The 27880-nt window shown below is 46.5% G+C and overlaps 1 protein-coding gene across 1 annotated transcript in view; it reads left to right on the top strand.

Moving 5' to 3' along the window:
- Positions 1-9511: 9511 nt before the first annotated feature.
- Positions 9512-27880, top strand: part of foxp4 (forkhead box P4) — a 40707-nt gene continuing 22338 nt past the window's right edge. Inside the window, 3 exon segments of the mRNA XM_071544486.1 lie at positions 9512-9595; positions 20402-20524; positions 25545-25666. Of these exon segments, the coding sequence (XP_071400587.1) occupies positions 20414-20524; positions 25545-25666 (233 nt within the window). The 5' untranslated portion in view covers positions 9512-9595; positions 20402-20413.

The following is a 27880-nucleotide window of genomic DNA, read 5'->3' as shown; positions in this document are numbered from 1 at the left end:
AGAGGAATGCAGCTCCTCTCTCTCTCTCTCTCTCTCTCTCTCTCTCTCTCTCTCTCTCTCTCTCTCCCTCTCTCTGTCTTCTCTAGCTCTGGGATAGCGTGATGATGGCCTTTTACACCTCACCCTGAAGCGACGGATGACAGGCAGAATGCATTTGTTCTCTTACCAGTGAAGTATTTCCATAACTCAGAACCTATAGAGAAGGACAAATTTAATTTAAAGTGAAGTTGGAGTTAATTTAAGATAAAGTTAAAACTGCACTGCACTCACACACATTGAGTGCCCGAAATGGCAGCAAGAGGCAGCTGTTTGAATTATGAGGACAATAAATCATGTAAAGTGACATCAGTAACCTGCAAACTCCTCAAACCTAAATTTCTTCTTCTTGGTGGCTGCGGAGGTGAAGAGATTCAGCCGTCGTTGGTGAGCCTGGCTTTCTCTGGAGCTGGTCTGTTGCTGTTTAAACATTCTGTATTTTTTCTCCCACCACTGACCATTCCAATACCCAAATAATAATAATAATAATCTGGGCAAATGGGGCAAATTTTACAGCACCTCAAATGGTGGTGGTGGGACCTTCTTCTCTGTTGTAACTCCACTTTGTGATTTAGACTGATGAGACAGGTGTATTTTTACATAAAAATCTTGCCTAGTGCAGCTTTAAATTTATGTTAATTTAAGGACAAATTTCTTAAATTTGTAGGATTTTGAAGGAACAGAAAATTGCCCAAGGCTTTAAATTAGTTTAAACAAAATAATATGACAATAATAGACTAATGGTACATCTGGTCGGATTTATCCTCTTGCTAAATCATATAGTCCAACACACACACACACACACACACACACACACACACGCATACACACACACTCTTCCCCATTTCCAGTTTTGGAGCACACCCCACCCTTGCTCTCCGTTTGGGGAAGTTAAAGATTTTGTGCTTGTTTAGAAGTTTGACTTTTTATTCAGCAGTCAGCCTTTGTTGTGCCTGCCCACTTCCAGTGTGTGTGTGTGTGTGTGTGTGTGTGTGTGTGTGTGTGTGGTGAGGATGTGTGTGGGTGTGAGGGTGCGTGTGTGGGTGTGTCCATCTCCCAGCCACTACCAGGTGTAAAAACCCTCTGAACCAGAAACATGAAAGAGTTTTATTTCCATCGAAGCAAGTAGGCAGGCTAATACTTTTACAGGCCACTGGCTAGGAACGTGTTTTTCTGTTTAACCAATAGGCGTCTGTGTGTGTACATTTGACTGTGCGTGTGTGTGTGTGTGTGTGTGTGTGTGCGTGCATGGTAGACAGTCTCTGTTTGTGTATGTATGTGTTTTCCCTCTGTCTCCTGAGTTGAGTCTTGGCAGTGTCTCGCATGCGTTATTAGTTTGATTTTTTTGGTTATTAATAATAACAGTCAAACGGTTTCCATATGTGAGGCCTGGTTGCCAGGCTAGTGCTATCCTCATCATGGGCCCGTCCCGCTCAGTCTCCCTGCTCAGGAGCAGCTCTTGCTGGGCTGGAGGAACCACTGAGGCTCCTGAACTCTGGAGGTCGCCCAACTAACACCTAACACCTAAGTGGCCTTGTCTTCTCAGGAGCATGACCAAACTACTTAACTGTCGTACGTTATGCAAGACGAGGGCTAAATATTACAAGGTATAATGTGTGTGTGTGTGTGTGTGTGTGTGTGTGTGTGTGTGTGTGTTTTCCGCTGTGGGCTGGGTCTGTCTGGAGTGAGACCTTCCTCTCCTGCCAAACGAGCTGTGTTGAAAACCACAGGGAAACTGCATATGTGTATATAAAGTATGACGTGTGTGTGTGTGTGTGTGTGTGTGTGTGTGTGTGTGTGTGTAAGGAAACTGCAGTAGAGCTATTTGCCATCAATTAGCCGGCTGGGCTGAGCTGAGGCCTACAGTACAGCAGAAGCTGCCTTGGCCAGAAAGCTTCCAGCTTCACTCCCTTTTTGCTCTCTCTCTCTCTCTCTCTCTCTCTCTCTCTCTGTGTGTGTGTGTGTGTGTGTGTGTGTGTGTGTGTGTGTGTGTGTGTCCTGTCTTCCTCTTCACCTCATCATTATCTTTAATTGTCTACCTTTCAATGCCCTTCTCCCTTCACTTAACAGAGAAGAGCTGACAGCATCTCCTTAACAAGGACTAGATTTTTCCTCTTGTGTCCAAGATATGTGTGTATGACGATGAATTGTGTCATGATATAAAGCAGTCCTGGGTATTTGGTCAGCTCCTCTTTACGACTCCTGTGAATCAATAGAAACATTAGAGGAGTGTAGGAACAGAGTTAAAGAAGGAGAGGTTTCCTCGTTTAACAAAACAGTTTTGCACTGAAGAGAACCATCTGGAAAACGGCAGGGTCCCCGGAGTTTAGAACAGGTCCCTTTTGTGAAAAATAGGATGTGAAAAAAAAATCTAAAATCGGCCAGGGTTTTCAAACATTACGGCATATTTTGAAGTTCTTTTGGAGTTTGTGAGTTTTTATTGCGTTGGCTCTTGAACGCGGCCTTTCCTCTCTTTAATGGTCAGTCTGGGCCCAGAGAAGCCTGCTGCAGCCGTTTTAAAACCTCAGCTCTCGAACGCAGCCTTTATATTGCGGAAACATTACATTAAATAGTTGAACGGGATCGCGGCTGGCTGGTGTTTTTGAAGGTGTCTCAGATAATTCCAGCCCGGCAGTGGTCTGGACAGTTTGAGGTATTCGATGCAGTTGGAGCACAGTTATAGGTGGACATTTGGTTTGAAGTCCACGTTGCTATGAGCGAAAACAAATGTACGGCAGGGAGGCTGGTGAGGGCGGCCGGAAAGACCTGATTAATACCAGAAACAGAGAGGGCCTACGTGAGCCAGAGTCAGGGGAGAGGGGTGAAGTCTTGGCAGAGCGCAGTTTATTTGTAACCCACCATGAAATTGGGCGGCTTTAGCAGGCTTTGGTTCTGACTGCCCCTTACCCCTATATGTTTACCCCCTCACCCTGATCTACCCTAAATATATATACTGTTCCCCTTCTCCTTACCACACTACTCCATAGCAAACCCCATAAGCCACCATTTACCTCTTAACCTTTAAGGGTTACTACATGTACCATTTTTAGACCAAATTAGTTCTGATACATTGCTATAATTTAATAACAAAAGAGACCATGGTCTAGATGATGGGTAGCCTCATGCCTGTGGTGTTAGTGCAGTTGGTCAAAATTAAAACCACCTTCCCTGATCCTTCCTATCACAAAGAGGATGTTGCTTCTTGATCAATTTTCACTGGAAGAGCAGCAAAGCACTTCTTGCTTTGTGCCATAAAGCAGCCTCCCTTTGTGCTGTGAAGTAATCCAGCAGATTTCCTCTAAAAACACACAATGTATCAGTGGCACACAATATAAAATACAGCGTAGAGCAGTCTACAGCAGCCGATTTCACTGATTACTTTGGTTGAGGATGTGTTAATCAGTGAAACCAGCTACTATAGTGTTTGGTTGGAATGAAAACCTGCAGACTATTGGGCCTCGATTGCACATGGTTGAAAACCACTGGTGTAGAGGTCTTGTTTTTTTTATGGTAATTATACAAAAATGAATGTTTTAATTATTTATTGATGTTAAAATGCTACATGCAGCACCTTTAACCAACTGTCACAACGTCTTACGCTACCCCTAAATCCAGCTACCCCTTCCCATGCCCCAGCTGCTGTCATGGTGGCTTCCAGCAGAGGCGGGCCTCTGTCTGACAGTCGAGGGAGGGCTAGGATCCCCTCATACGGCCAACAGCTGCATTCACAGGGCTCGGTGTCCAATGGTAGGCCCGGACGATCTATTTTAGGCCTCTGTCTAGCCCATATCTGCTTTCAGAAGTGTACTGTGGCGAATAAGAGTATGGACAACAGATTGCCGGGGAGGAGAGGGGAGGGGAGGCAGGGTACAAGAAAAAGACAGAGTACTTGGACGAACGCCAGCCTAACTTTTGTGAGTTATATGTCATATGGATAGGGGGGAGCGAGAGACAGATAGAGTGATAGACAGACAGAGGGGAAGAAAGTAGGAGGGGATGAGTGATCTGAGAAAGGGATCTGGGTTTTGTGGTGACTGACAGTGATGCATTTGATACGTGAGATTCCACCGCCGCGGCTGTAACCAAGCCTTCACTCACATATGCCCCAAAGTCATATAGCAATCCCAGTAACTGTCACCTCTTCAATAATCAAACCCTGTGTACGTGTCTGTGTGTGTGTGTGTGTGTGAATACCAATCCAGCCTCTGAAAGCAGGTGAGACGGTGCTGTAGTATCATCACTCTTCAGACTTGTTGACATTCTTTTTGTAGCTAGTGTTACATCTGTTGAATTATCTCCATCGCTCATGTTTCATCTTCTCTCTGACCATTCCCTCTGAGCACACAGCGAAGGAGAGAGAGAGAAAGAAAGAATCAGAGATAAGAGAGATTTAGAGAAAAACTAGTAGAGAGTAGCGAAGACCATGCTGAGAGGAGAGAGTAAATGAAACTTGTGGGGGGGGGGGGGGGGGCCCGGAGTCCGGAGGTGTTTTTGGTGCTAAAGCGAGGAGGCGCAGTGTGCAGGGATATGAGGGATCACCAGGCTGACCCAGGAGGATCGCGGCATCAACACAGCTTTAGCTTGGCTTTCAGCTTCAATGACAACACTCCAGAAATCAGACAGAGACAGAGAGAGACAGAGAGAGAGAGAGAGAGGAAGGAAGTGTGCAAAAAAAAAGAAGATTCTCCACTCCTCTCTGTACCCACTCTCCACTGATCCGAAAGCAGAAAGCGTGCAGGCCTGCAGAGAAGCAGTTGGGTGTGACGAGCTCTTTTCTACGTCTCCACCCTGTATCTGTCTATCCCTCTCCATCTATCGCTCTCTCTCGGGGAAGAAAGGGGATCGGGGAATGGTAGGAGCATTAAAGGCCTCTCTCTCTCCCCAGGCTGCTGAGCTAGTCGGGCGGTAGTTGTTTGGCACGGGAGAGATATGTAGCAACGCTGCTGAAATGTCTGAATCACCCGCTTAGTCTAGCCCAGTTTAGCTCCATCTTGGACAGATGAAAAAGTGAGCCTCTCTCTCACCCGCGCTCGCGCTCTTTTTTCTTTCCTTTTTTTTTTTTTTGCACACTCTCCTACTTGGTCTAAGAGCAAAGAAATCTGATACCACCTGCCTCCCCCTTGCCCTTCCTCCCTCCTCTCCTCCTCCTCCTCCTCCCTCTCCCCCAAGGACAGCCCACTGTCTGCCCCGGGGCTGTTTATCTACGGGGGGAAGAGGACGAGGAGGAGGGGGGGAGACGGGTTTGTTTCGTTTCGGCCGTCAACAATGGACCTCAGTCAGTGCTGACGGATTACTCCAACATATGGTACCCACCTGTCTCTCTCTCCTCTCTCTCTCTCTCCTCTCTCTCTCTCTCTCTCTCTTTCTCCCCCCTCCTCGTCTTCCTCCCTCTTTCTGTCTCTCTGTTTAGATTTCTGTGCTTACTCCTGCGTTCTCTCTCTCCCTGTCTCACCCAAACACACCGGGCGGATTAGAGGCCAGATTCATCACACAGCAGACCTGTTTGCTTTAGCAACCTGAGCCAAGCACTGGCACACACGCACACACGCACACACACACACACACACACACACAAATGGAGAATGTATCAGGGGAGGCCTGGCCTTGCTGTAGATGTTTGTTGTTGCATTTTCCTTCTTATCTCAGATATTTGTAACCTGGCATCTCAGCTACAGTGTGTTGAATGGAATCCACTTTCATATAAGTGTCTGTGTGCATGTACACACACACACACACACACACACATACACACACCAAGACCATTATGCGCATGTAACAAAATGAATTTTCCCTCCTTTTCTTCTAATGGACCCTCTAGCTGGCCCACCCCCCCCTCTAACCCACCCTCCTCCTTCAGCCCAGTCAAAGAAACATAGTTGTCAGCCATTTTTCGGAATCCTGTTAAGGAGAGAAACTAGCCTTTACTCTGTGTGTGTGTGTGTGTGTGTGTGTGTGTGTGAGTGTGAGAGTGGCCGTGCATGTGTGTGACCCTACTGAATTAAAAAATGCACTGTTATTAAAGGCTGTGTCAGAGGCGATGATTTACAGAGGGGAGCGATGACAAGTCAGAAGAACTCACACACTGAACTGACACACACACACACACACACACACACACTGTGCTCTCAGGCCTCCAAGCTGAGCAGTGACCTCCTCACCCCTCCTTCCCCTTCCTCCTCCTCCTCCCTCCCTCTCTCACTCTAATAAAACCTGTCTGACACCACCGATGTGTGTGTGTGTGTGTGTGTGTGTGTGTGTGTGCGTGTGTGTGTGTGTGTGTGTGTGTATGTGCTTAGCGGCAGCACAAAGACTCTGTTGTTGGGCCTCCCTCTTAGGCCTCCCTCATATTTTCTTTAAAGGTGCAGCGCGCCCCCAAGAATGCCACAGGGGGAGCGGGGAGTTGGGGGGGCTGGGAGGTGGAGGGGCGAGGGGGGGTGGGGGGTGGGGGGTGAGGAGGGGGGGGTTACAATGCTAGAGCTCACCCAGGTCACCGAGAGAGAAAGGGAAGGAGTGAGTGTGAAGGAGAAAAGAAGGAGAAGGGTCGAGAAAGGAGAGCGAGCCAAAGGAGAGAAGAGGAGTGTTCCTTGACAAAGTAGAGATGAGAGAAAGTTTGGTTGTGTGTGTGTGTGTGTGTGTGTGTGTGTGTGTGGCAGAGAGAATGGACTACACCAAACCTGTTGCCCTCTGTCTCAGTTTATGTGCAGTCAAAGCAAGCCCACGCAGCTGAAGTCAGGCTTTTTTACTGTTAAACTTGCACACCTTGTAATATGAATTTGCTAGTCAAATATGAATATGATTGTCAGCTTTTAAATATGTGTCTTTACTGGCCTACATACTAAACCATGATGACAGATATTGTAAAATGGCAACTTTACAGAAGCTCATTGCCACAGTATTGCCTATTGGCAGTGGGACATTTGGAATAAAAAATAGAAAAATAAACCTTCAGCGTATTTATGTAAATCGTATTTAAATATCTACAGGATCACGCTGTGTTAGAAATTCTTGATAGAGGAGTCTCTCTCTCTATCTCTCTCTCCCTCTCTTTCTCTCTCTCTGTTTCTCTCTCACACACACACATCCGCACATACAGGCACAGGAGGGGAGACAGGCATCACCTCTGCTTGGTTGTAGCGTTTATGAAAGCCATAAATGGCTCTTTAATATAGTGGTAATCAGGGTGGTAATTTGGGTGGAATTGTCCCTTATTGTTGCCAGACATGCCTCCCCCACTCCTGCCAACACACATGCACACACACAATTGTGCACGCGAGCATACACACACACACATACACAGATGCATACACACACACACTCTTGGGCAGACAGGGTGTTTAAGGAGTAATTCACACCACATGCCAACGAACTGGGCGGGTATTTTTTTTTTTTTTTTTGTGTTTGTATGTGTGTGTGTGTCTGTGCCTGCTTTAATGCTGAGGTCAAGCCAGTAAATGGGAGGGGGGTTCCCAAGAAGTTTTTTTAAGTGTTAAAGTGTGTGTGTGTGTGTGTGTGTGTGAGAGAGAGAGAGAGAAAGAGAGAAAGAGAAAGAGAGAGAGAGCGTGTGGATACACACGTCCATGACCGTGTCCGTGTGTGTGTTTTAATTGCGGTTTCAGCAAAAGTAGCAAGTGTGCTTGATGCAGATGGTTTTCATCACTTCAACCATGAATGTGATTACACAGAGAGCTTTTCTCTCTCTCTCTCTCTCTCTCTCTCTCTCTCTCTCTCTCTCTCTCTCTCGCTCTCTGTCTGTCTAATCTCCCCCTCCGTTTTTTGTGACTAGATATTACTTAATGTTATCTACATATTGTATGTATTTTTACAATGCATTAAATATGAAGACAGTATATAAATATGTGCTGTGCTGTTTTGCAGTGTTTCAGTTTACTCTAGTAGTTGTGAAATAATGCATTGGAATAGATTTCTGGTGTTGGTTGAGTAAGAGCTTCCATGGTAAAGTACATCCCTCATTCTGTCCGTTAATTTGTGGTGGCAACACACACGCACACACACATACACACACTTACACACACACACTTTCATAAATCAATATTTACTGAGGAACCTTTCCCCTTTGAGTCAGAGGAAGCAAATGTGCATCCTGCTGTCTCCCCTCTGTAACCCTCTGTCATGAGTTGTGTGTGTGTGTGTGTGTGTGTGTGTGTGTGTGTGTGTGTGTGTGAGTGATTGTGTGCGTGTGAGTGATTGTGTGTGTGTGTGTGTGCTCGTGTTCGTGTGTGTGTCTGTTTACAGTAATTGCAAGGCGGCTCTTGTGTTTTGAGATGGGTGTTTTCTTGTTTTGTTTTCGGAGCAGTTCAGACATTCCAACAAAAAGGCCCTTGCCTCAGGGACTGATTTGTCTTGGTGATAGAGAGCTGGAGCCTTTGACACTACAACAAACAGCACAGCCCTAAAAAGAGAGCAACGCTGCAAGACGTACACAGAGAAAGACATATCCACCTTTTTTTTTTTTTAGAGGAGGAGGGCAGAAATGGAGGGGAGAGGGAAAAAAAAGGAGAGAAAGGGAAGTGGGGAGGGAGGCATAGCTGAGATTGCGGTGTTGGAAGGATGAATCGGCAACACTCGAGGGCAGAGAGATGGAATGGAGACAAATGGAAGGAGAGAGAGAGAGAGAAAGAGAGAGGGAGAAAGATGGTTTCACTGGTTTGAATGGGCAGCGCTGGAGGGCAGACAGGGGAGAAAAGGGAGGGGGAGAACAGGAGTGAAGAGGTGGGTGGTGGTTAGTCACAGCTCTCCGGGGCAAAGCGGAGCAAACGGTTCCTTACATCACTCTGACACACACACTCACACACACACACACACACACACACAGGCACGCACGCACGCACGCACGCACGCACGCACGCACACACACAAACATTTCAACTGACACACACGCAAATATGCTGACACATTTCTGCCTCTGAGGATGTAGAAAGCCCACTTTGCACCTTCCTCAGAAAAAGAGAGACACAGAGAAAAAGAGAGAGGAAGAGAGAGGGAGTGGGAAGACAAAGCGAGAGAGTGGGAGGGAAAGGGTGTGGAAGAGAGTGAGACAGCGGGGTGGGCACAGAGAGAGACAAAGAAAATGGAAAGAGGAGATGGTTGGAGTTTGAAGTTGACTACGTTTTTGAATGGGTTGGGATACATTCAGTCACGTAGACACACAAACAGACAGACAGACACATACACACACACACACAAACACACACACACACACACACACACACAGACATGCTGTACGTGTGCCAGGTGGACGTCTCAGGTTGAGGAAATCAGACCCGACAGCTTGGCAGAGAGAGTGGGCACTGAGAGTGACCAATATGAAAGAATATGTGTGTGTGTGTGTGCTCATTTTAATGCGTTCATGTTTTTATCTACAAATGAAGAAGTGTGATTGTGTGGCTCTGTGTTGCTCTGTGTGTCTGTTAGGAACATCTCATCATCTCTTCTTCTTCTCTCTCTCTCCCAGGCGCTCCAGGCAGCCAGACAGTTCCTCCTCCAGCAAGCCTCTGGACTCAACTCCCCCAGCAGCGAGGTCAAACAGAGCCCTGTGCAGGTCAGAACACACACACACACACACAGGCACACACACACAACTTAAGTGATCCTTTCTCAGAATCTGTATATTATTAAGCTCCTGGCCGCCGTAGCTTTGCCTTCACCAACCTGCCACGTCAACTACACAGTGTCAATAAGCGCATACTTCTCTCTCTCTCTCTCTCTCTCTCTCTCTCTCTCTCTCTCTCTCTCTCTCTCTCTCTCTCTCTCTGTGCGTCTGTGATTGTGTGTGTGTGTGTGTGTGTGTGTGTGTGTGTGTGTGTGTGTGTGTGTGTGTGTGAATGGGGTCTTTGTAGTGATGGGGTATGGAGTTGTTTTCAGAGTTAAATTCCACAGTGAGCAGGGAGAGTGGGGTTAGCCGGAGTGCAGGATCCCCACTGACAGACACACCGACAAGACACACACACACACACACACGTATCCTCCTTAGTGTGTACTCAGAGATATTGTGCATGGTCATTTTAGACAATCTTTTCCAAACATGCGACATGCCTAATACGTGCAAAAGTGTGATTTGTAGCTCTCATCTCATATCAATAAAGTGGGACCATGGGTCTACTTGAACAGCAGGGAGTCTTGTTAGTGTACTGCTCTCCTCATTAACACGGACCAAAAATAACCACACACATCCAGTCAGGCCACCACATAGCAGATAAATGGACAAAGGTAGAGATGGAAGAGAGAGGAAGGCAGATGTAAGACTCTGTAAGCATGTTTAGATTCTTTCTGAAGCCAGACATGAGGGCTGCGATAAAGGAAATATATTATTTGTTGACATTTGTTGTACATACAATTTTATCACTAAATCATATAACACAATAGTGATTCAACCTCTAGCCAGTTCATAAAAGCCTTTACAGCAACAACGGTTTCTTTAGAAAAAATAGAAGAAGAAGAAGTTAGCATGAGCATGGCTGACCGCTTATCACCAAAGATGTCAAAAATAAAATAAATGTAATAAAAAAAAAAGAGGGTTTCACGGGTTACCACTTTAATCAAAATCTGAATTGCAATCAGAATCACTTTATTTACATTGGATAGAAAGTGGCAGGTGGAGAAATCAATGAGGATTACGTGGTGACAAGTGACTTATAAGAAGCAAAAGAATAAAAGATACGGCATTATATTGTAATACATTATATATATTCTTCAGCAAAATTGCATCTCTAGATCACCTCAAAATGTTGTGCACGTAGGCCTTAATTGATATGCATGCATGTGCCTCAATAGTTCAAATTTTCGTATAGCTAGATTGAGGAGGGAAGGAATTTGTAGCATCCTTCTCTTTCACCTCCAGCTCAGGCTCTCCCTTCCTGACCCAGTGTCTTCTCTACCCCCCCGACACACACACACACACACACACACACACACACACACACACACACACACACAAACTGCTCTTACCCCCTCCCTCTCCTCGTTCCATCTCTGTCTTGTTTGTCTTGTTTGTTGGTGCCTGGCCTGGCTCTCCTCTCTGTGCTCTCCAGGGCATCTACACTACATCTCTGTTGTCGTGGCTGTCAGCTCACATGGCCCCACGCACCCTGCCACAACACACACACACACACACATGCAAACACATTTACATTTGCGTGTGTGCTTGTATACACACACAGACAGACATACAGACACACAAAGTGCATGCCAACTGGTGTGTATGTGTGCATGTGTGTGTGTGTTGTAGCAGCGGCGAGGTTGTTTATCAGACCTCAAAACAAACTAAGCAACTAAGAGGCCTCCATTTCAGTGGTGGCCAAGCACACAGGAGCAGAAGTCTCCTTTTTATTTAATTCCTCCCTTATGTTCATTTCTACATCTCGCCAAACTGCACTCAAATGCTGTAATTGAAGCAATCATCCATCGGCAGGATAGAGAGCGAGCGAGCGATAGAGCGGAGTGGAGCAAGACATTTAATCCAGTCATTTCCGAGGTGGCGGTGAGCGACTGTACGGTGACACAGTGGCTCACATCAGGCACAAAATGGCCGTCCCCAGGTTGGCTCCTGCTGGGCTGCTCTCACACATGCAAATGAGCCTCAGCCAATAATGAGATCTTTAGGAGCTCGATAATTAGATTTTTCCCCTCTCTCTGAGGGAGAACGACAGAGCGAGAGAGGGAGAGCGGGAAGACGTCTTTTTGTGTCTTGACTTCTCTGGAGAAGCCTTGGTCTGTGCTGACAACCCCCCTCCCACTGCCCCCCCACCCCACCCCACACCCCCTTTCCCCATCATATTTCTCCTCTTTCCTTTTCTTTATTTATAATAGAGGGGAGGATCTGAGCTGAGAGCAAAAGAAACTCTGAGATTATATCTGCTTTCTGATTGGTTGTTCAGAGATGGTCTCTGTCTTTGGCTGGCTGTGTGAGATGGTATCAATCCAGTGTGTGTGTGTGTGTGTGTGTGTGTGTGTGTGTTTGTGTGTGTTTGTGTGTGTGTGTGTGTGTGTGTGTGTCACACTGTCATATGTCACATTCAGCAGAAACTCTGCAGCTCACGTCCCCAGACAAGCTCTTGGGGGAGGGATTGGTTGTGTGGAACAGAATTGCCGTTACAGTTGCTGGAAAACATAGTAATCAGAATCCTGGTATTTTAAGTGATTATTTACTTGTTGGATTGTTCAAAATGTCCACAGAAAGAGGCATTTTAATTTTCAAATAAGAAACAGAAGCATGGTTTTATACAATTAGAAATAATACTTAATCATGATGATGATACTCACTTCAAATGGCAGTCCATAAATTGGAATGGATTGCCATTTTACATTTATACTCTATAAACTATTGTAATTAGATGGAGGAAAACATGGAGTAAAGTGAGACAAAGGTAACTGAAAGTCCTCTGGTTGTCTTACTGCGATGGAGTAAACCAATGGATTTGTGCTTATAATAATTGGCCTTTTTACAATATGGGGCTGCATTTTAGAGGTAAGATATGCAAAACTGTGACCAGAACGTCACTGGTGTGAATCCTGGACTGGCATGGAACGTCTAGGAGGAGGAATGAATGAATAGTAATACCATCTCCTCCCTCAACAGCTACCTCCAAGGTGCCCTTAAGCAAGGCAGATAACCCCACTACTACTGCTAATGCAGTAGAAACCCGTGGCTGTACCAAGCAACTCCCAGGTGTGAATGTATGTGAGTGTGAAGCAGGGCGCCGCTGGAATAAAGCATCCATGCTCATGTTCAAAGCCATGCTTCTGTAAGAGATCCCACTTTGAAAGTATCCTTCCCAATTATGGTATAGATATGTTCATATAGTGTGGGTGCGTGTGTATGTAGGTATCTAACGAGTGCCTCCTTCATTGGTAATGGCGTGAGAATGACAGAGAGAAAGGGTGGCACACAGTTGGCAGGCAGAGTGGCAATTGGCGGATTACCCAGCATGATACATAGCATGCCTCCATGACCTGCCACGCATGCTCTACAATGGACACACTTGGCACACGCTCATACACTGGGTGGGCACATACACACACACACACACACACACATATACTCCCACTTGGCAGACACACGCTTGGCACACTTAACACACTGCCGCTTGGCATGCACACATACAGACGTGCACGTGCTTTGGCTGTGGCCCATGCGTATGTAATTGAATAGCGCAGTGTCCTGTTTTCATGTATTATTGAGGAGCTCGTTTAATTAGGAAAAAAATGAAAAGACTCATTAGAGATATGCTAATTAGCTTGCCTCTCTGCTCTCTGGAGAGGGCTGGCACCAGCACAGTGGGATAGAGGGAGAGAGGGAGCCATGCAGGAGAGGTGGGAGGAAGAAACTGAGTCAAGTCAGTCTTGAGGCTGAGATTTTATCGTAATGAAAACTACTTTTTAATCAATATCGCAATCATAATTCACCAGTTTGCTGTATGTGGGCAAATTGTTTTCCACCACTCTGCCTTATTTTGAGCTACTGTATGTAAGTGAAAGACTACTAAACATGAAGATAAAGAGTCTGAGGCAGGGCTCAAAGTCTTTTAACCAATCAACAGAAGTATGTGAAAAGATGAGTGTTTAGCCCCCCAGAGTCTGCAGTACTGAAGCAGTTCCTTCTCTCACTCTCGCTTTTATTTCCTTTCAAAGTGTTTTTCCCAAAGCACTCCTTTTGTCCACTCAATGAAAGTGCTTAGTTGGCAGTTTCTCTTATTTGATGTGGGGGGAATTGGGGCTGTGGGGGGGTGGGCGGTGTGTGTGGGGGGATGGAACGGGGATGGGGGTGTATGGAGTCCTGACAGTTTGTGAAGGGTATATGGGAGGAGGTTGAGCAGAGAGTGGAATGGGTTTGGCTCTGGGCAGAGGGTGGACAGAGGGAGGGAAGGATGGAGAGGAGAGTTTGGGTCTGGCCAGTCAAGTGTGAAACTCTTATTTTGTGATTTGAAACATGAGTGAAATCAGTAATGAAATATGGTCGATAACGGCCTCTCACACTTCCCAATGAAGTGCCTGGGGTGTGTGTGCGTGTGTGTGTGTGTGTGTGTGTGTGTCTGTGTGTGTCTGTGTGTGTGTGAGTGTGTTTCTGGAAATGTGTTGTCATTTTTATTCTGAAGCACTGGGGCGTTAGATGGAGGGAGTGGGGGAATGGGGGAAGGAGGAGGGAGGGAAAGAGGGAGGGGAAGAGGTGGAGGATTTTCCACTTGAACTTGCTGGACTTCAGCCGTCCTCTCAGAAGGGTTTTTTCCATTTGTCTGGCCCCTGTCAGGGAGAGCTGTGTGTTGTGTGCGTCCACATGCATGTGTGTATGAGTGTGTGTGCGTACGTGGCCTCTGTCAGAGAGGTCCCAGGATAGAGCGCAGGACAAGGCTCAGTTCACCAGGAAAATAGCCAGTGACAGACCGATGGAGACCCCAACTCCCTGTCCTCAGCAGCCTGTGTTCCCCAGCAGGCTCAGGCCCTCTCCGCTCCTCACTCCTCCATCAGTTCATCCATTCATCCATCTATCCATCTATCCTTACAAGCATACATCCAGCCAGCCAGCCATCTATCCATCTACATGTTCCAGCCCTCATCTGAAGCCCCTCAGCTCTAAACTGCCCCCAGCCTGAGCAATACTTTTCAGCTCCCTCATCTCCTCTCGATACTCTTACAGACCTGCCAAAACTCATACATCTGTGTATTTTAAATGATTTAGATTACATTTGAAATAAAACGTGAAAACCAGCTTTGCGCTAGTTATATGCTTGCCAGCTGTGAGCAACTTGGCAAACAATGTAATAAAATCAAATCACCAATAATAGCTCACCACTACAACTTTACAACTAAAATTACTGCTAACACACTTATCAAGGCATACTTCGGTAATAGTACATGCTCACCAAAGGATTAAACCCCCTTAGAACAAAGAAGTCAGTGAAAACTACTGAAAAAACTGCAAAAACTGGAAAACAAACTATAAAACGTTTAGTGCAAAATGGACTGACTTACCTTATCAGGAAACCAGGGAACTTGAAATGAATCTTCTACTAGCTTGTGAAATCCTTCCACGAGTAATTTGGATTGAAGAGAAATGTCAAATGGAAAAAGCAAACTTCCAATGCAACTGCAATGGAAATTGTTCCACTTGTTATTGGCTATCAGTTGGCTTATAAAAGTTACGAGCACAGGCATTGCAGACATGCGCAATTCAACAAGGAGCTAATGAAAATACTGCAGTGTCTTCACCACATCATCGTCAGCATACAGGCTTGGCCAGCATAAAAAGAGCTGTGAGACAAAAGTGCATTAGGCATTGAAAGAAACACACATACACAAACATGCAAAGAAACTCAATTTTCTTTTGGCACACACACACACACACACCTATATTGTACATACACACATACTCACATTTTTCGGCAGCAACTCACTTCTCACTTCCCCACTCCTTCTCTACTAATGCTTTACTAATACATTGGGCGGGTTCTGGAGTTTGAAGCTGGCGGTGCGACGCTCTAAACATCCCCTGCCCCACCTGGCTTCGCTCATCAGTTCCCCCCAGAGTAATGTGCCCCCTGGCCCTGCTAGAGATTAGCTGGAGGAGGGGTACTCACCACACACAATGGAGGCCTTTTACCTCCACTGGAGGCCTGGCCCTGAGCTCCAAACAACGCTCTCAGCACAGTGGGCAGTCCCTCCACTCCTCTCTTTCTCCCTCTCTCTTTCTTTCACCCAAACTCCATCTTTTCCCCTTCATCCCTCTGCCTGTGTCTCTTTCTCTAGCCCCCTTGCTCTCTCTCACTGGACCCCCACTACTCTCATTTCCCAGCATAATGAGGACAGACAGGCTGTTTACCTGGAGGGAGGGAGGGAAGGAGGGATAGTGATGATAGCTGGTGAATAAACAAATCCTAAATCAACAAGGAGCAGGGGAGCGAACCACACAGCATTAGATGGAGAGAGAGAGTGGTGGAAAAAGAGGAATGGGGTTGATAGGGCAAGGAATTAGGGAATGAAGAAGAGAGTGGAAACAGGAAAGATGTGTGAATGTAGGTGTGTGTGTGTGTGTGTGTGTGTGTGTGTGTGTGTGTGTGTGTGTGTGTGTGTGTGTGTGTGTGTGTGTGTGTGTGTGTGTGTGTGTGTGAGAGAGAGAGAGAGAGAGAGAGGCAGTCGTCCCTTCCAGGGTGAGGTGGTAATGCTCAGTGACAGGGATAAACAGCGCTGGGGTTTGCTCCTACCAGGAGAGGGGGATGAGGAGGAGGAGGGGAGGAGGTCTGTGTCAGCCTCTCTCTCTTCCTCCTGCCTTCTCCTTGTCATTTTTTCAATTATCCCTCTCTCCTGCGTGTCCCCATAGACCCGGAGGCAGGGCCCACATCATTTAGACTGAGAGCCTGTTTAGATTCTGATTATAGCCTCCTTTCTTCTCACTGCTCACTGCCATCACACACACACACACACACACACACTGGCCAGACATTTAGTTTGAGCCAGCATGGGGCGAATAACTGTAGCAGTAAATCTATCCGCTTGTTAAGCTCATGGGGGGGGGGGTTACGCTGACCGTTTCTCTTTTATTAACCGCCCAATACACTGTTGTCCATCTGTTTGTGTGTGTATGTGTGTGTGCACCAACCTGCATCTGATAATTGCCCATTAATAGGAATGGACAGAGAATGTTCTCTGTTTTTTTTTTCAAATGTGATTATTTGGTGTGTTTTTGTATGCATCTTTAAAAAAACACAGAAAATGTGGTGTTTGTATTTGTATTTTTGAAGACGCAGAGCATGATTAGAAGGAAGGCGAAGGTGTGAATCATAAGTTTGCTCCTAAATCACAGATCATGCAGTCACTTAACCAGCCTGACTATATATCAACTTGGTGCTGAGCTGAGCTGTTCCTATTCCCTGGCTGTGTGCTGGTTTAATATCAGGTAGCCTCCTTTCTCGCTGCCTCTCTTCCTGAGGTTTCATCTGAAATGGAAAGTGGGGCTTTCCTCCTCGTTAGAATGAAAAGTCATCAAGGGAGGAGAGGAGAGAGGGATGGAGCCTCATTGAAATGCGAGTTACATCCCCCTCTTTCTCTCGCCTCAGCCCTTTGGGACTCCATGCCTTTCTCCTTCTTCTCCTTCCCATCTTTCTGGCACTCCCTCGCTCCCTCTCTTCCTTTGTTAATCAGTTAAACTCCCTCTTCAAACAACCCCTCTAATTACTCCTCCACTCTCTGTAAACGACAGGGCTGTCTCTCGCTTCTCCTCTCCTCCCTCCGTCCCTCCTTCCCCAGCTCCCTCTTTCCATGGCAGTGGTTGACCTCTGTCAGCCACCGACCCCTCAGCAGTGTGTGTGTGTGTGTGTGTACGCGCACACGCATGAGTGATTCTTGCATGTTAATGATAGGAGGGACATTTTAGGTACCGAAACCTTAGTATCATTAGCAGCCCCGTTTTCCACATCTATCAAGCAGCTGCAGGATTGTGTGTGTGTATGTATGTCTGTTTGTGCACGTGTGTGTGTGTGTGTGTGTGTGTATGTGTGTGTGTGTGTGTGTGTGCCTTCATCATCGCAACCATTGCCTCAGGCTGTAGGCCACACTTTCTCTCCATCCACAAACATTCAACCTGCCAGCTAGGGCTCCTTTCTCTTCCTTCCTTCCTTCCTTCCTTCCTTCCTTCCTTCCTTCCTTCCTTCCATTACTTCCAACTTCCCTGGAATCCTTCCCTCTCCATCATCTCTCCCCTCTCTCTGCTTGCCCCTCCACTCGCCCCCCAGCTCCACCTCTCTCCCACTAATCTACCACGCATCTCTCTCTTTTAAATTAACATGCAACATGAAAAAAGGGATGACAGCGAAAAAAAATTAAATGCATTTAATAAATGGCTGACTTTTTTCAGCTCTCCCTATTCACAGTCCAATGAAAGGGGAGAAATCATTCACAGAGAGAGACAAAGCCGAATGAAAATATAATTCCGCATTGTGAGGCGCTTTTGTCCTGGCCCGTCAAATCGCTAATGGCGAGGCTTTTGTTTTGTGGCGCCGCTCTCGGGCTGGCGGTGTCGTATGGCGGTGGCGGCGCGCGCCCCGTAATCACCACGCTTTGTGATATTAGATTATAGGGGCAATTAATGGCGTCAAACCTTAACTACTTAGCATTCAGCCTGCCACACACACATTCAGCCTTGACACATACACATGCATACACACACCCTCACACACACAGATGTTCACACACATGCACGCTCTGCACACATGCAAGCAAATTCGGCTCCGGCATTGGTGCGTCAGCCAACACACAGAAAGGTGCTATAACTCCAGTAATTATTACGCCTGTGACTTGAAAATGTCAATGGCGGTGTGTATAAAATAGAATGTATGAGTTGTCAGGGTGGAAGAATGGGATGCACAAGAGCAATTAATTACAGCTTTTCATTTGCCAGCTTAGACTGACAAGGCCCGGCGGCGGGGGCAAGCTGGCATGACGCCAAGCGACACCCATCACCCCCCCCACACACACACACACACACACACACACACACACACACACACACCCTACTCCCTCTGCCTGTTCCTCACCAACTGCCACAACACCCACCCTTCGCCTCCCTCACCCCTTTCTCTGTCTCTCCCTCTCTCTCTCTCATTCTCTCTGCAGTCCTGCCTGGAGACTGTAGCCCACACACCTCCTTGCACTGTTAGTGTATCTGTCTCATTTATCTACCTACCCTCTAAGACACTCCTCTTCTGCCTTCCCTACCCCAACCCCTCCTCTTCTGGCCTCTCTCCATCCCTCTCCCCTTATATGTGGTTGGGAGTGCGTTAGGTTGGGTTGACGCTTTGTTTGATGGCAATACAGCAGTTTACAATAAGGGATTGGACAGGCCCTGACACACACAGTCTGGGGCCGATGATAGACAGAGACGTAGAGGAAAGGAGGGAGGGAGGGAGGAACAGAGGGCGGGTGGGGAGGAGGGTGTTAGTATTTATGGCCAATCTTGTTTACAAAGTCAAATCAGCCCCTTACAGATTTAATTTACAAGTGACAGCTCTCCCTCTCTCTCTCCACCGCGCAATTCCCTATCCCTCCACCCTCCCTTCCTGCCAGCCCCTCAGGTGGTGAGTAGATAGACCGCTCTGAGGAGAGCAATGCGCACGCCCACACACACATGTGCGCACACGCACACACACACACACACACACACACACACACACACACACACACAAGCCGTTTGACCATGAGAGAGAGGTTGCTATTTCTCTACGGAGTGAATATAGATAAATGGCCAATTTCAGGGGTTATAACTCACCCTCATATTTCTCTGCTAAAACCATCACTTCTTAACAGACAGGATTATTTGTATTGAGCAGGCAGTATACTTTATTGAGCTGTAGGCAGTGAAGGAAGGTAGTCATCCCTCAGCCTGTAAACAGAAAATATCACCTCTTCAACTAAATCTCTCTCCCTCCATTGCTCTCCCCCCCTCTCTCTCTCCCTCTTTCTCTTCCTCCTTCTTTTTCTCAAAACTTAATTCAGTTACTGAATAGAAAAGTACTTAATCTGCAGGATTGTGTGTATGCCTGTTTGTGTATGTGTGTATTTATGCATGCATGTGTGTGTGTGTGTTGATTTGTGACTTACATAGTTAGACGTCTTCATTTTAACATAGTGTATTTGTAATCAGATTAGCATCGCTGCGCATCTCTGTGTACAGTGTTTGTGCATGTGTGTTCAGAGTGCTTGCACAATACATCTGCTAGAATCGCCATCTCTCTCTCTTTCTCTCTCTCTCTCTCCCTCTCCCTCTCTCTCTCTCTCTGCCTGCCTGCAGCTCTTCCTTGGAGGAGATAGGCATCTCATCAGATAGCCACTTTGTTGTTCCTTTCTTCTCTGCCAGGCTTGATTGTGTGGACAGAGAATCGGAGGCAGTCCTAATCATGTGTTTATGGAAGCAGATAAGATTTTATATTCCATAGGGAGATTACATATCTGGCCTTTTATCTCCGCTTGTTGTCACAGAAAGTGCCAGCTTTTTCACAATGCCAGTCCTGTGCAGGAGAGTGTCAACAGTGTGTGTGTACGGTGGTGCGTCTGTGTATTTGTGTCTGTCTGGTGTTTCCTGCCAGCTTTCCTTGGCAGCGACTGACAACAGAGAATAAGAGGCAACATACCTCTCTAACTTTACCTGTCCATACCAGACACAACCTTTCTGCCTCTCCACTCACACTGTTTGTTTTGAATTGGGCATTCAGATGCATGCACGGTCATGCATTAAGCTTGCTGTAGTGGTCGGCCTTTTTACTCGAGGCCTAATCCATTGAGTTGGCCGATTTCTGCAGGCTTATGTTAGTGTGTGTGTAAAAAATGTAAAGTTGTGTGTGTGTCACTGTGCTGTCCCCAGGTGCCTGTGTCCATGGCTATGATGAGTCCACAGATGATCACTCCTCAGCAGATGCAACAGATCCTGTCTCCCCCTCAGCTCCAGGCCCTGTTGCAGCAACAGCAAGCTCTCATGCTACAGCAGGTAACACCACACACACACACACACACACACACACACACACACACACACACACACACACACACACACACACACACATACACACACACAAACACACACACTCACACACACAGAGCCACAGAGCTCCAGGTCCAGCTGCAGCCACAGCAGGCTATCAGGCTACAACAGGTAACACACACACACTTCTCACACACTCACCCATACACAGTCCCAGACCCAGACACACACACGCACACACACACACACACACAGTTCCAGGCACTGCTGCAGCAACCGCAGGCTCTATTGCTACAGCAGGTAACACACACACATAGACAGGCCTGTATGCACAACACATACTGCACCTATACACACACTCACACACACACTGCTTGGACTCAGTCCCAGGCCGGCGTGTTTGGATGTGTCTGTTTTAGTAGGTGCTGACACACACTGGGTGTGATTGTATCCAGTAAAGCAGACTTATTGAGTGCTCGGAGATCTTTGAAGATAAACACACATCCACATATCCACTTGTGCACACATTGTCATTTAGAGTACCGCCTCTTTAGCATTGTTGCTGGGAGAGATCCGGTAAGTGTATGCACCCACAGACACACACACACACACACACACACACACACACACACATTTATAACCTTTTTAGCATCAGCCAGTGAATCACTGTGATTCAGCAGTGTGTTGGTGCCCGGCAGGTGAGAGAGGGGTTGCCATGTCGACACAAACCAATAAACACTCTTCATCTCCAACAGATCTGTCAAATATTTAAACACAGCCAAACTAACCTGCGACCTCCTCCCCACACACGCACGCAACACACACACACAAACTTGTAAATGTGGTGAAGAGGGCTATTAAGAGTGTGGAGATAGAGAAGTAATTGCAGCATAGGAATGGCTGGAATACACACGCACACACACATGCAAGGCTAGAACAGACAGTAGATTTAATAAGGAGCGGTAGCTTTAGGCGTGTATAAATTGCAGTGGGAAGATCTGACAACATGTATCATAATGGAAATGTGAAATGTGCTGGCTCTCTGGAAACAGACATGCAGACGGCTAAGAACCTCTTCACCAGCTCTTTTTTCTCTAACGAGGAAAAAGGAGGCGGGGTGGAGGGAGTGGGGGTTGATAATGCATATACACTCACACACACATGCATGCACACACATTTTACTCCTGCTCTTAAAACCACTGAGTTTAACATTGCTCTCCCACTTAATTAACCACAGTATGGACTGGCTCTTAGTCTATATCTGCAAATCAGGCACTTTTACACACACACACACACACACACACACACACACACATACACAGAACAATCAGCGACCACATCACTCACCGGAGCATTAAATTTCATATCCCCATGGCGATACGGTATTGTGTGAGTGTGTGCAAGTAAGGTTTACGGCCCAGTGCTACATTGTGTGTGTGTGTGTGTGTGTGTGTGTGTGTGTGTGTGTGTGTGTGTGTGTGTGGCTACATGCCCACGTTTCTCTTTGTGTATGTGTGTGTGTTTGTGTGTGTGTTTTAACCTTTAAGTTTCCTCTAACCTTTACTTATGCTACAGCTGCTCTGCCTTTCTTCCTTGGTGTGTTCACTAAAGTCAAGGTCATGGTAATAGGCTGGAGAGGTGAGTGCCTCACTCGCACACACTCTTAATGCACAGAGCCACTGAATCAAATCATTAAAAAGACCTTAATTATCACTTAATTATTCCCTCAACTCACCACTCTCCAGCCATGTATGTGTGTGCCTGTGTGTGTGTGTGTGTGTGTGTGTGTGTGTGTGTGTGTGTGCTTGCACATGCATTTGTCTGTATGATGAGGAGGCGATCGGGGCTAGTGACGCGGAAAAGAGAGATTAACTCCACCCAAGGAGCGATAAAAGAGAGGGAAGACAGATGGAAAGAGAGAGCAGCAAGAAAGAATGAGTCCTGTATTTAAAATAAATTAAGGACAAGAAAAAACGGTATAGTACAAAAGCATAGTAAATTACACAAAATTGAACTGCTGGAAATGCAAAACGCACTGGCACAAAAAGAGCAAGACCGATACATCATGCAGGCTGTGGTGAGGATGAGCAGCGGTGTGCAGTGCGGAGGCTGCTTATTGTAAGGTCAGACGGATGAGAGACCAAGACAACTGCTGCGTTGTGAAGTCATTCTCTTGTGAAAAACCTCTTTGAACATTTGATGCGCCATGAAACAAAGACAAACTGCAGATGGACACATGTACAATCCATTCTCTAGAGGCTCTCTCCCCCACACACGGCCCACACACAAACACACACACACACACGCTCTGTGGTCAGTCTGCGTTTTCCTGTCTGCCTGGCTGTCCTCAGCAAGATTGTAATCTTAATGGAGCTTCCTGAGTAAATTAATGATTAGTAACTCAAACAAACAGACTAGCTGTGGCCAGTCAGTGGGAACTGTGTTTCTGTGTGTGTGTGTGTGTGTGTGTGTGTGTGAGTGAGAGAGAGTGCCTCGGTGTGTATGTTTGTATCTTGTGTGCATGCCTGGCTGTGCGAGTGTGTATGTGTATGCATGATTTTGTGTGAGTGTGTGTGTATGCGTGGGTGGACACGTTTGTATTTCTGTTTGTATAAGTGTGTGTGTCTTTGTGACCATGTGTGTAGCTTGCATAAATGTGTGTGTTTCCACAAACACAGTTTTAGGCTGTATTTAGCATTGCTCAGACTGATTTGGCAGTTTGGTTCATTTCAGGGAATATCAGTGTAATCACAGTGGTAAAGGAGACACTAGCAGTGTGGAAATGGACTCCAGGAACTTCTATAGAAAACTTTCAATCACCTGCCCCCTTCCCCCAACTCTGACACACAGTTACCATGGCAATGGTACTGACAGCCCATAAACAACATGGGACCCTTTCTCTAATCTGCTTGTGGTATGGAACCAGCCCCGAGACCAGGCCTACCATATAAGATTTACTATCTCCAACCCTTAGCACAAACATACAGTACAGTGAAGACACACACACACACACACACACACACACACACACACACACACACACTGTCCCAGCAGGTGTTTCATGACAGCATTACAGGCTTCAAGCGTTTTACAGAGGAATACGTTATTCTCCCCATGCATTTTCTACCCTGCAGGCTGGAGCAATCCTGTTCGGTCATGCAAACTGTACACTGAAAAAATCTTCCCTATTTGTGTGTGTGTGTGTGTGTGTGTGTGTGTGTGTGTGTGTGTATGTACGAGAAGCCACACTACCGTGTTCTCTTTTATCCTGTACAGTTAGCGTCTCCTCTACAGTGGTGCAGGCTGTGTGTGTAGTTATTGGACCTTTTGCCTGCCTGCCCCCTTTCCACTGAAGGCCAAAAGCCCAAGAACTTTGGCCTAGGAACTCTAGCCTGGAACTTAAGCGCTGGGCTAAACTTGTTAAAGTGTTTCCACTGAACAACCTGGTCCATGCGTAACCATGACAACTAACTTACACAACTGCTTGTCAAACATGGCAGACAACGCTGCTGTCAAATGTACAGTATAATGGTAACATTAGTTTTAATTACGTTGTGGGAAGTTTTAAAAAAGAAGAAGGTTGCAGGATGAGGCTAACATCATTCACATGAAAAAACAAAGTGTCATCGCTGGGCAGTGATTTAAATGCCTACTGAAGGTGTTAAAGTAAAAAAAAAACTGCCTTACCTGCATAGGCAAAGGCAGTTATTTTTTTTACTTTAACGTTTGTTCCTTTAACATTAGTCCTTTACTACTGTGTGTGTCAAACTTGGAAAGCAAATGATAGTAATTGGGGTATTTACAGCTAAATAAGGCCAATGTTGGTTTTAATATACGGTATAAGTCTAATTTTTCTATATGCAACACATATTTTTTTCCTAAGATAGCAGCTGAAAGTAATGCAGATTTAAGAATTAACATAACTAGTTTCTAAAAGGTAGATGCTCATTAATGTAGGAATGGCTGCACTCAGTTACAGACGTTGCTAAGCAATAGGGCTGAACGATTTTGAAAAAATATCTAATTGCGATTATTTTGACTGATATTGCAATTGCGATATGATTTGCAATATTAGAGGGAATGATAATTTTTACATCATTATTCTCATTTTCATTGAAAAACGTATTAAAATGATTGTGGTGTGATTTTTGTGGGGATCTGTACCAAACAAAGATGTTTTCTTAAGTCTGTAGAATATGATGTGTAGGCCAGGACATCTCTGCAGCACGACAATATTTAATTTAAAATGGTATTTTGACACACATGTTGCCTTTAACAAATATTGCGCCTCCTGCGATTTGAAAATTGCAGTAGGCCATATTGCGATTTCGATAAAATTTTGATTAATTGTTCAGCCCTACTAAGCAACACCCCCTATTTGAAAAAATATAGAATGTGATGATGTATAACTATCAGGGCTAAAAGCTTTGGCCCTGAGGATCTGGAAGGGCCAGGTAGTGGGACTTGAGTTCCTAGCCCTGTTTTGGCCCAGGCCAACCCAGTGGAAAGGGGTCAGGAAGTCTGGAACTAAGTTCAAGCACCAGGTTTGGCCCTCACTGGAAAGCGGGCTATTGTGTCACAGTTAGAGCAGCCTATATTGTGTGTGACTCCTGTGTGTATAACCCAAGCAGCTCACAAACAATCTCTGTTCATCGCAAACCAACCAGTTGGCCCACCATAATAGCTCCGTAATGTACTTCAGTGGTCTTTGTCAGGTCTGCGTTTGCTTGTTGTGTGCGGTTTGTCAATAAAGCCTGTCTCGGCGGAGCCACTACAATACACTATGGCCTTCACTGAGAGCTGTGGAATAGAAAGCAATTACACTCTCTAGACTCCTATTCAAGTCACTATGTCTAACTTGAGCCGGGCATTTCACCGCTAGAAGACTGTGGTATTGTTGAGGTTGATTAAAACTGTTGTGACTCATTCGCCTCAAATTTCTCTATATCCCCCTCCTGCCCTCTCTCTCTCTCTCTCTCTCTCTCTCTCTCTCTCTCTCTCTCCCTCGCTCTCTGTCTGTCTCTAGTTACAGGAGTACTACAAGAAGCAGCAGGAGCAGTTGCATCTCCAGCTTCTGACTCAGCAGCAGCAGCAGCAGCAGCAACAGCAGCAGCAGGCTGGGAAGCAAGCAGCGAAAGAGGTGAACTTTACCACGTACACACTCACTCAGCTCAAGCACACACAAGTACACTTACAAGTACAGAAGTACACTTAAACACAGTGAAAGTGGTTGACATGGTAGTGTTCAGAAGGAAAAAAATCTCACTGAAGGTCTAACGTATAGGATGTGGAATACTACATATGTTGGCTGTCATCCAGTTCTCTCGACTACCACTCTGTTCCCTTCTCCCTTTCTCTGCGCTCATGCTCCTTTTCTCTAGTCTGTTTTGTGTACAAGCTTGTCTCAAAACAAGGATTAGTGAATATGGATTTTCATTTTTCCACTAGCATGCCATGCCAAGGCGGTGAGCATTGTGCTAAGCTGTGCTCTATCCTTCCTAAGTATTCATTTGCATGGCTTCGGCTCTAAGCCCGAGGTGAAATCCCTCTGTGGGAGGGGCCTGCCACTCTTTTAATTGTCAATTAACCCCACCAGTGCTAGGAGCCTCCTTCTCTCGCTCTTTCTCTTGCACACACACACAGACACACGCACACGCGCACACACAAACCCTGTGCCAGGTTTAACCACAGCTGTGGTACAGTAGGATAACTGAGGATAAAGTAGGATCACAACATGGCACAACAAAGAGGATCCCAATCGATCAGACAAGATTACTGTCATAACCTGTGTGCGCCCTGGTGTATGTGTTTGTGTTTATGTGTGTGTGTGTGTGTGAGAGAGAGGTTTTTGTGTCAGTAAGTGGCTGAGTATCTAAGGTGAATGTTTGTACACACACACACACTCACACACACACACCGAGGACCACGCTGCAGACAGACTTAAGGAGAAAGCGATGGGCCTCATGAGACTTTTCTGATAAACGCATGAGGAGACACATCCTAGATATCTCCTCCTCTTCTTCCTCTCCCTCATCCCGCTCTCCCAGTGGGCCGCTCCCCCCTCCACCCCCACCCCCCCTACCCCTCGCCGACAGCGGTCAGCCAACTCGACCGTGACCAAAGCAAACCAGTTGTGGTTGACTCGCATGTTGAGAGGGTGTCTGAATCGCTTTCCCCTTCTCCCTTTTCTCCGGTGCTGTCCCAGTTTTCAGGTTTGTTGTCCTGTAACAACTAGACAAGTGCAAACACTGGTCACATAGCTACACATACATGCGGAGAGGGAGAGTGGGGGACAGAGAGGGGGGGGGGTGATGTGTGATGGTTCACTGCACAAACACATACACTTTGGGGAATATGCCTCCCTACAGAGGTGCATATAGCTGATATGACTAAGGCCATTTCCACCAGTCAGTGTTTTCCAGTAGCTGCGAGCCGTCAGTCACAAGCAAAACACCTTTTTAACTCAACTCTCCCAAGCAGGTGCTGTCAGATATTGAGACACGGGCTGTTTTTCTTTTCTTTTTTTACGGCTTGTGCTGTTTCCAAGTCTCTGCTGTACAATGCAAGACAACCAGCAATCAGCCAAGTATATTGTCTGACCCCAGAAGAACACCCCCTACTGGCGAGAGTAGTGTGTAGCAGGCCAGGTGGCGTACATGTGGAGGAGGGTTTTTAACCAGCTTTGGATTCCAGCAGGCCTTCACTCACTAAACAAGAGGAGAGAGTGAAGAGAGGGGAGGAGGGAGGGAGCGAGGGAGGAAGGGAGTGAGGGAGGGAGAGAGGGAGAGGATAAAACTGAAAATCTCCCCTTTGCCGTTTGGAGTGTTTGTGCATGAGTGGCTGTGGCTTTTTGCCCTCTTCCCTCTTTTCTGCAATTCCTCTATACTTTCTTGTCTGCGTGGAAGTGATGCATTGAAAGAGAGAGTATGTGTATGTTGAGTCAGTGTTTGTGTGTGTCGCTGGTGCATTTGGGACTGGTCAGAAGTCAGCTTAATGAAGTGACTCTGACCATCAGAAGAGACGTGTGTGTGTGCATGCGTGTGTGTGTCTGTTTGTCTGTGAGTGTCTGTGTGTGTGCGCATGTGTGCGTGTGTGTGTGTGTGTGTCTGTGTGACTGGCAGGCTCAGACAGTGTGTGATGTGCTCATAAATCACATTGACAGCCTGTTACTGCGCTAGCTTTGGTCACTCAGCCGCAGCTAATGTAAACAGAACACAGGCACACACACACACACACACATGCACACACACACACTCACATACAATGTGTGTTTTAAAGAACCACAACCACATCTCGGGAGGGAAGGAGAGAAAGGGGGGGGGAATGGACGGACAAGCAGGAGGGGAGGGGCAGACATCAGGA

This window comes from Centroberyx affinis, unplaced genomic scaffold (genome assembly GCF_046629955.1).
Source record: "Centroberyx affinis isolate AG114_WGS23_722 - 3 ecotype Tasmania unplaced genomic scaffold, CSIRO-AGI_Caff_v1 ptg004593l_1, whole genome shotgun sequence".
Lineage (NCBI taxonomy): Eukaryota > Metazoa > Chordata > Actinopteri > Beryciformes > Berycidae > Centroberyx > Centroberyx affinis.
This window is presented reverse-complemented; position numbering and strand designations above follow the sequence as displayed.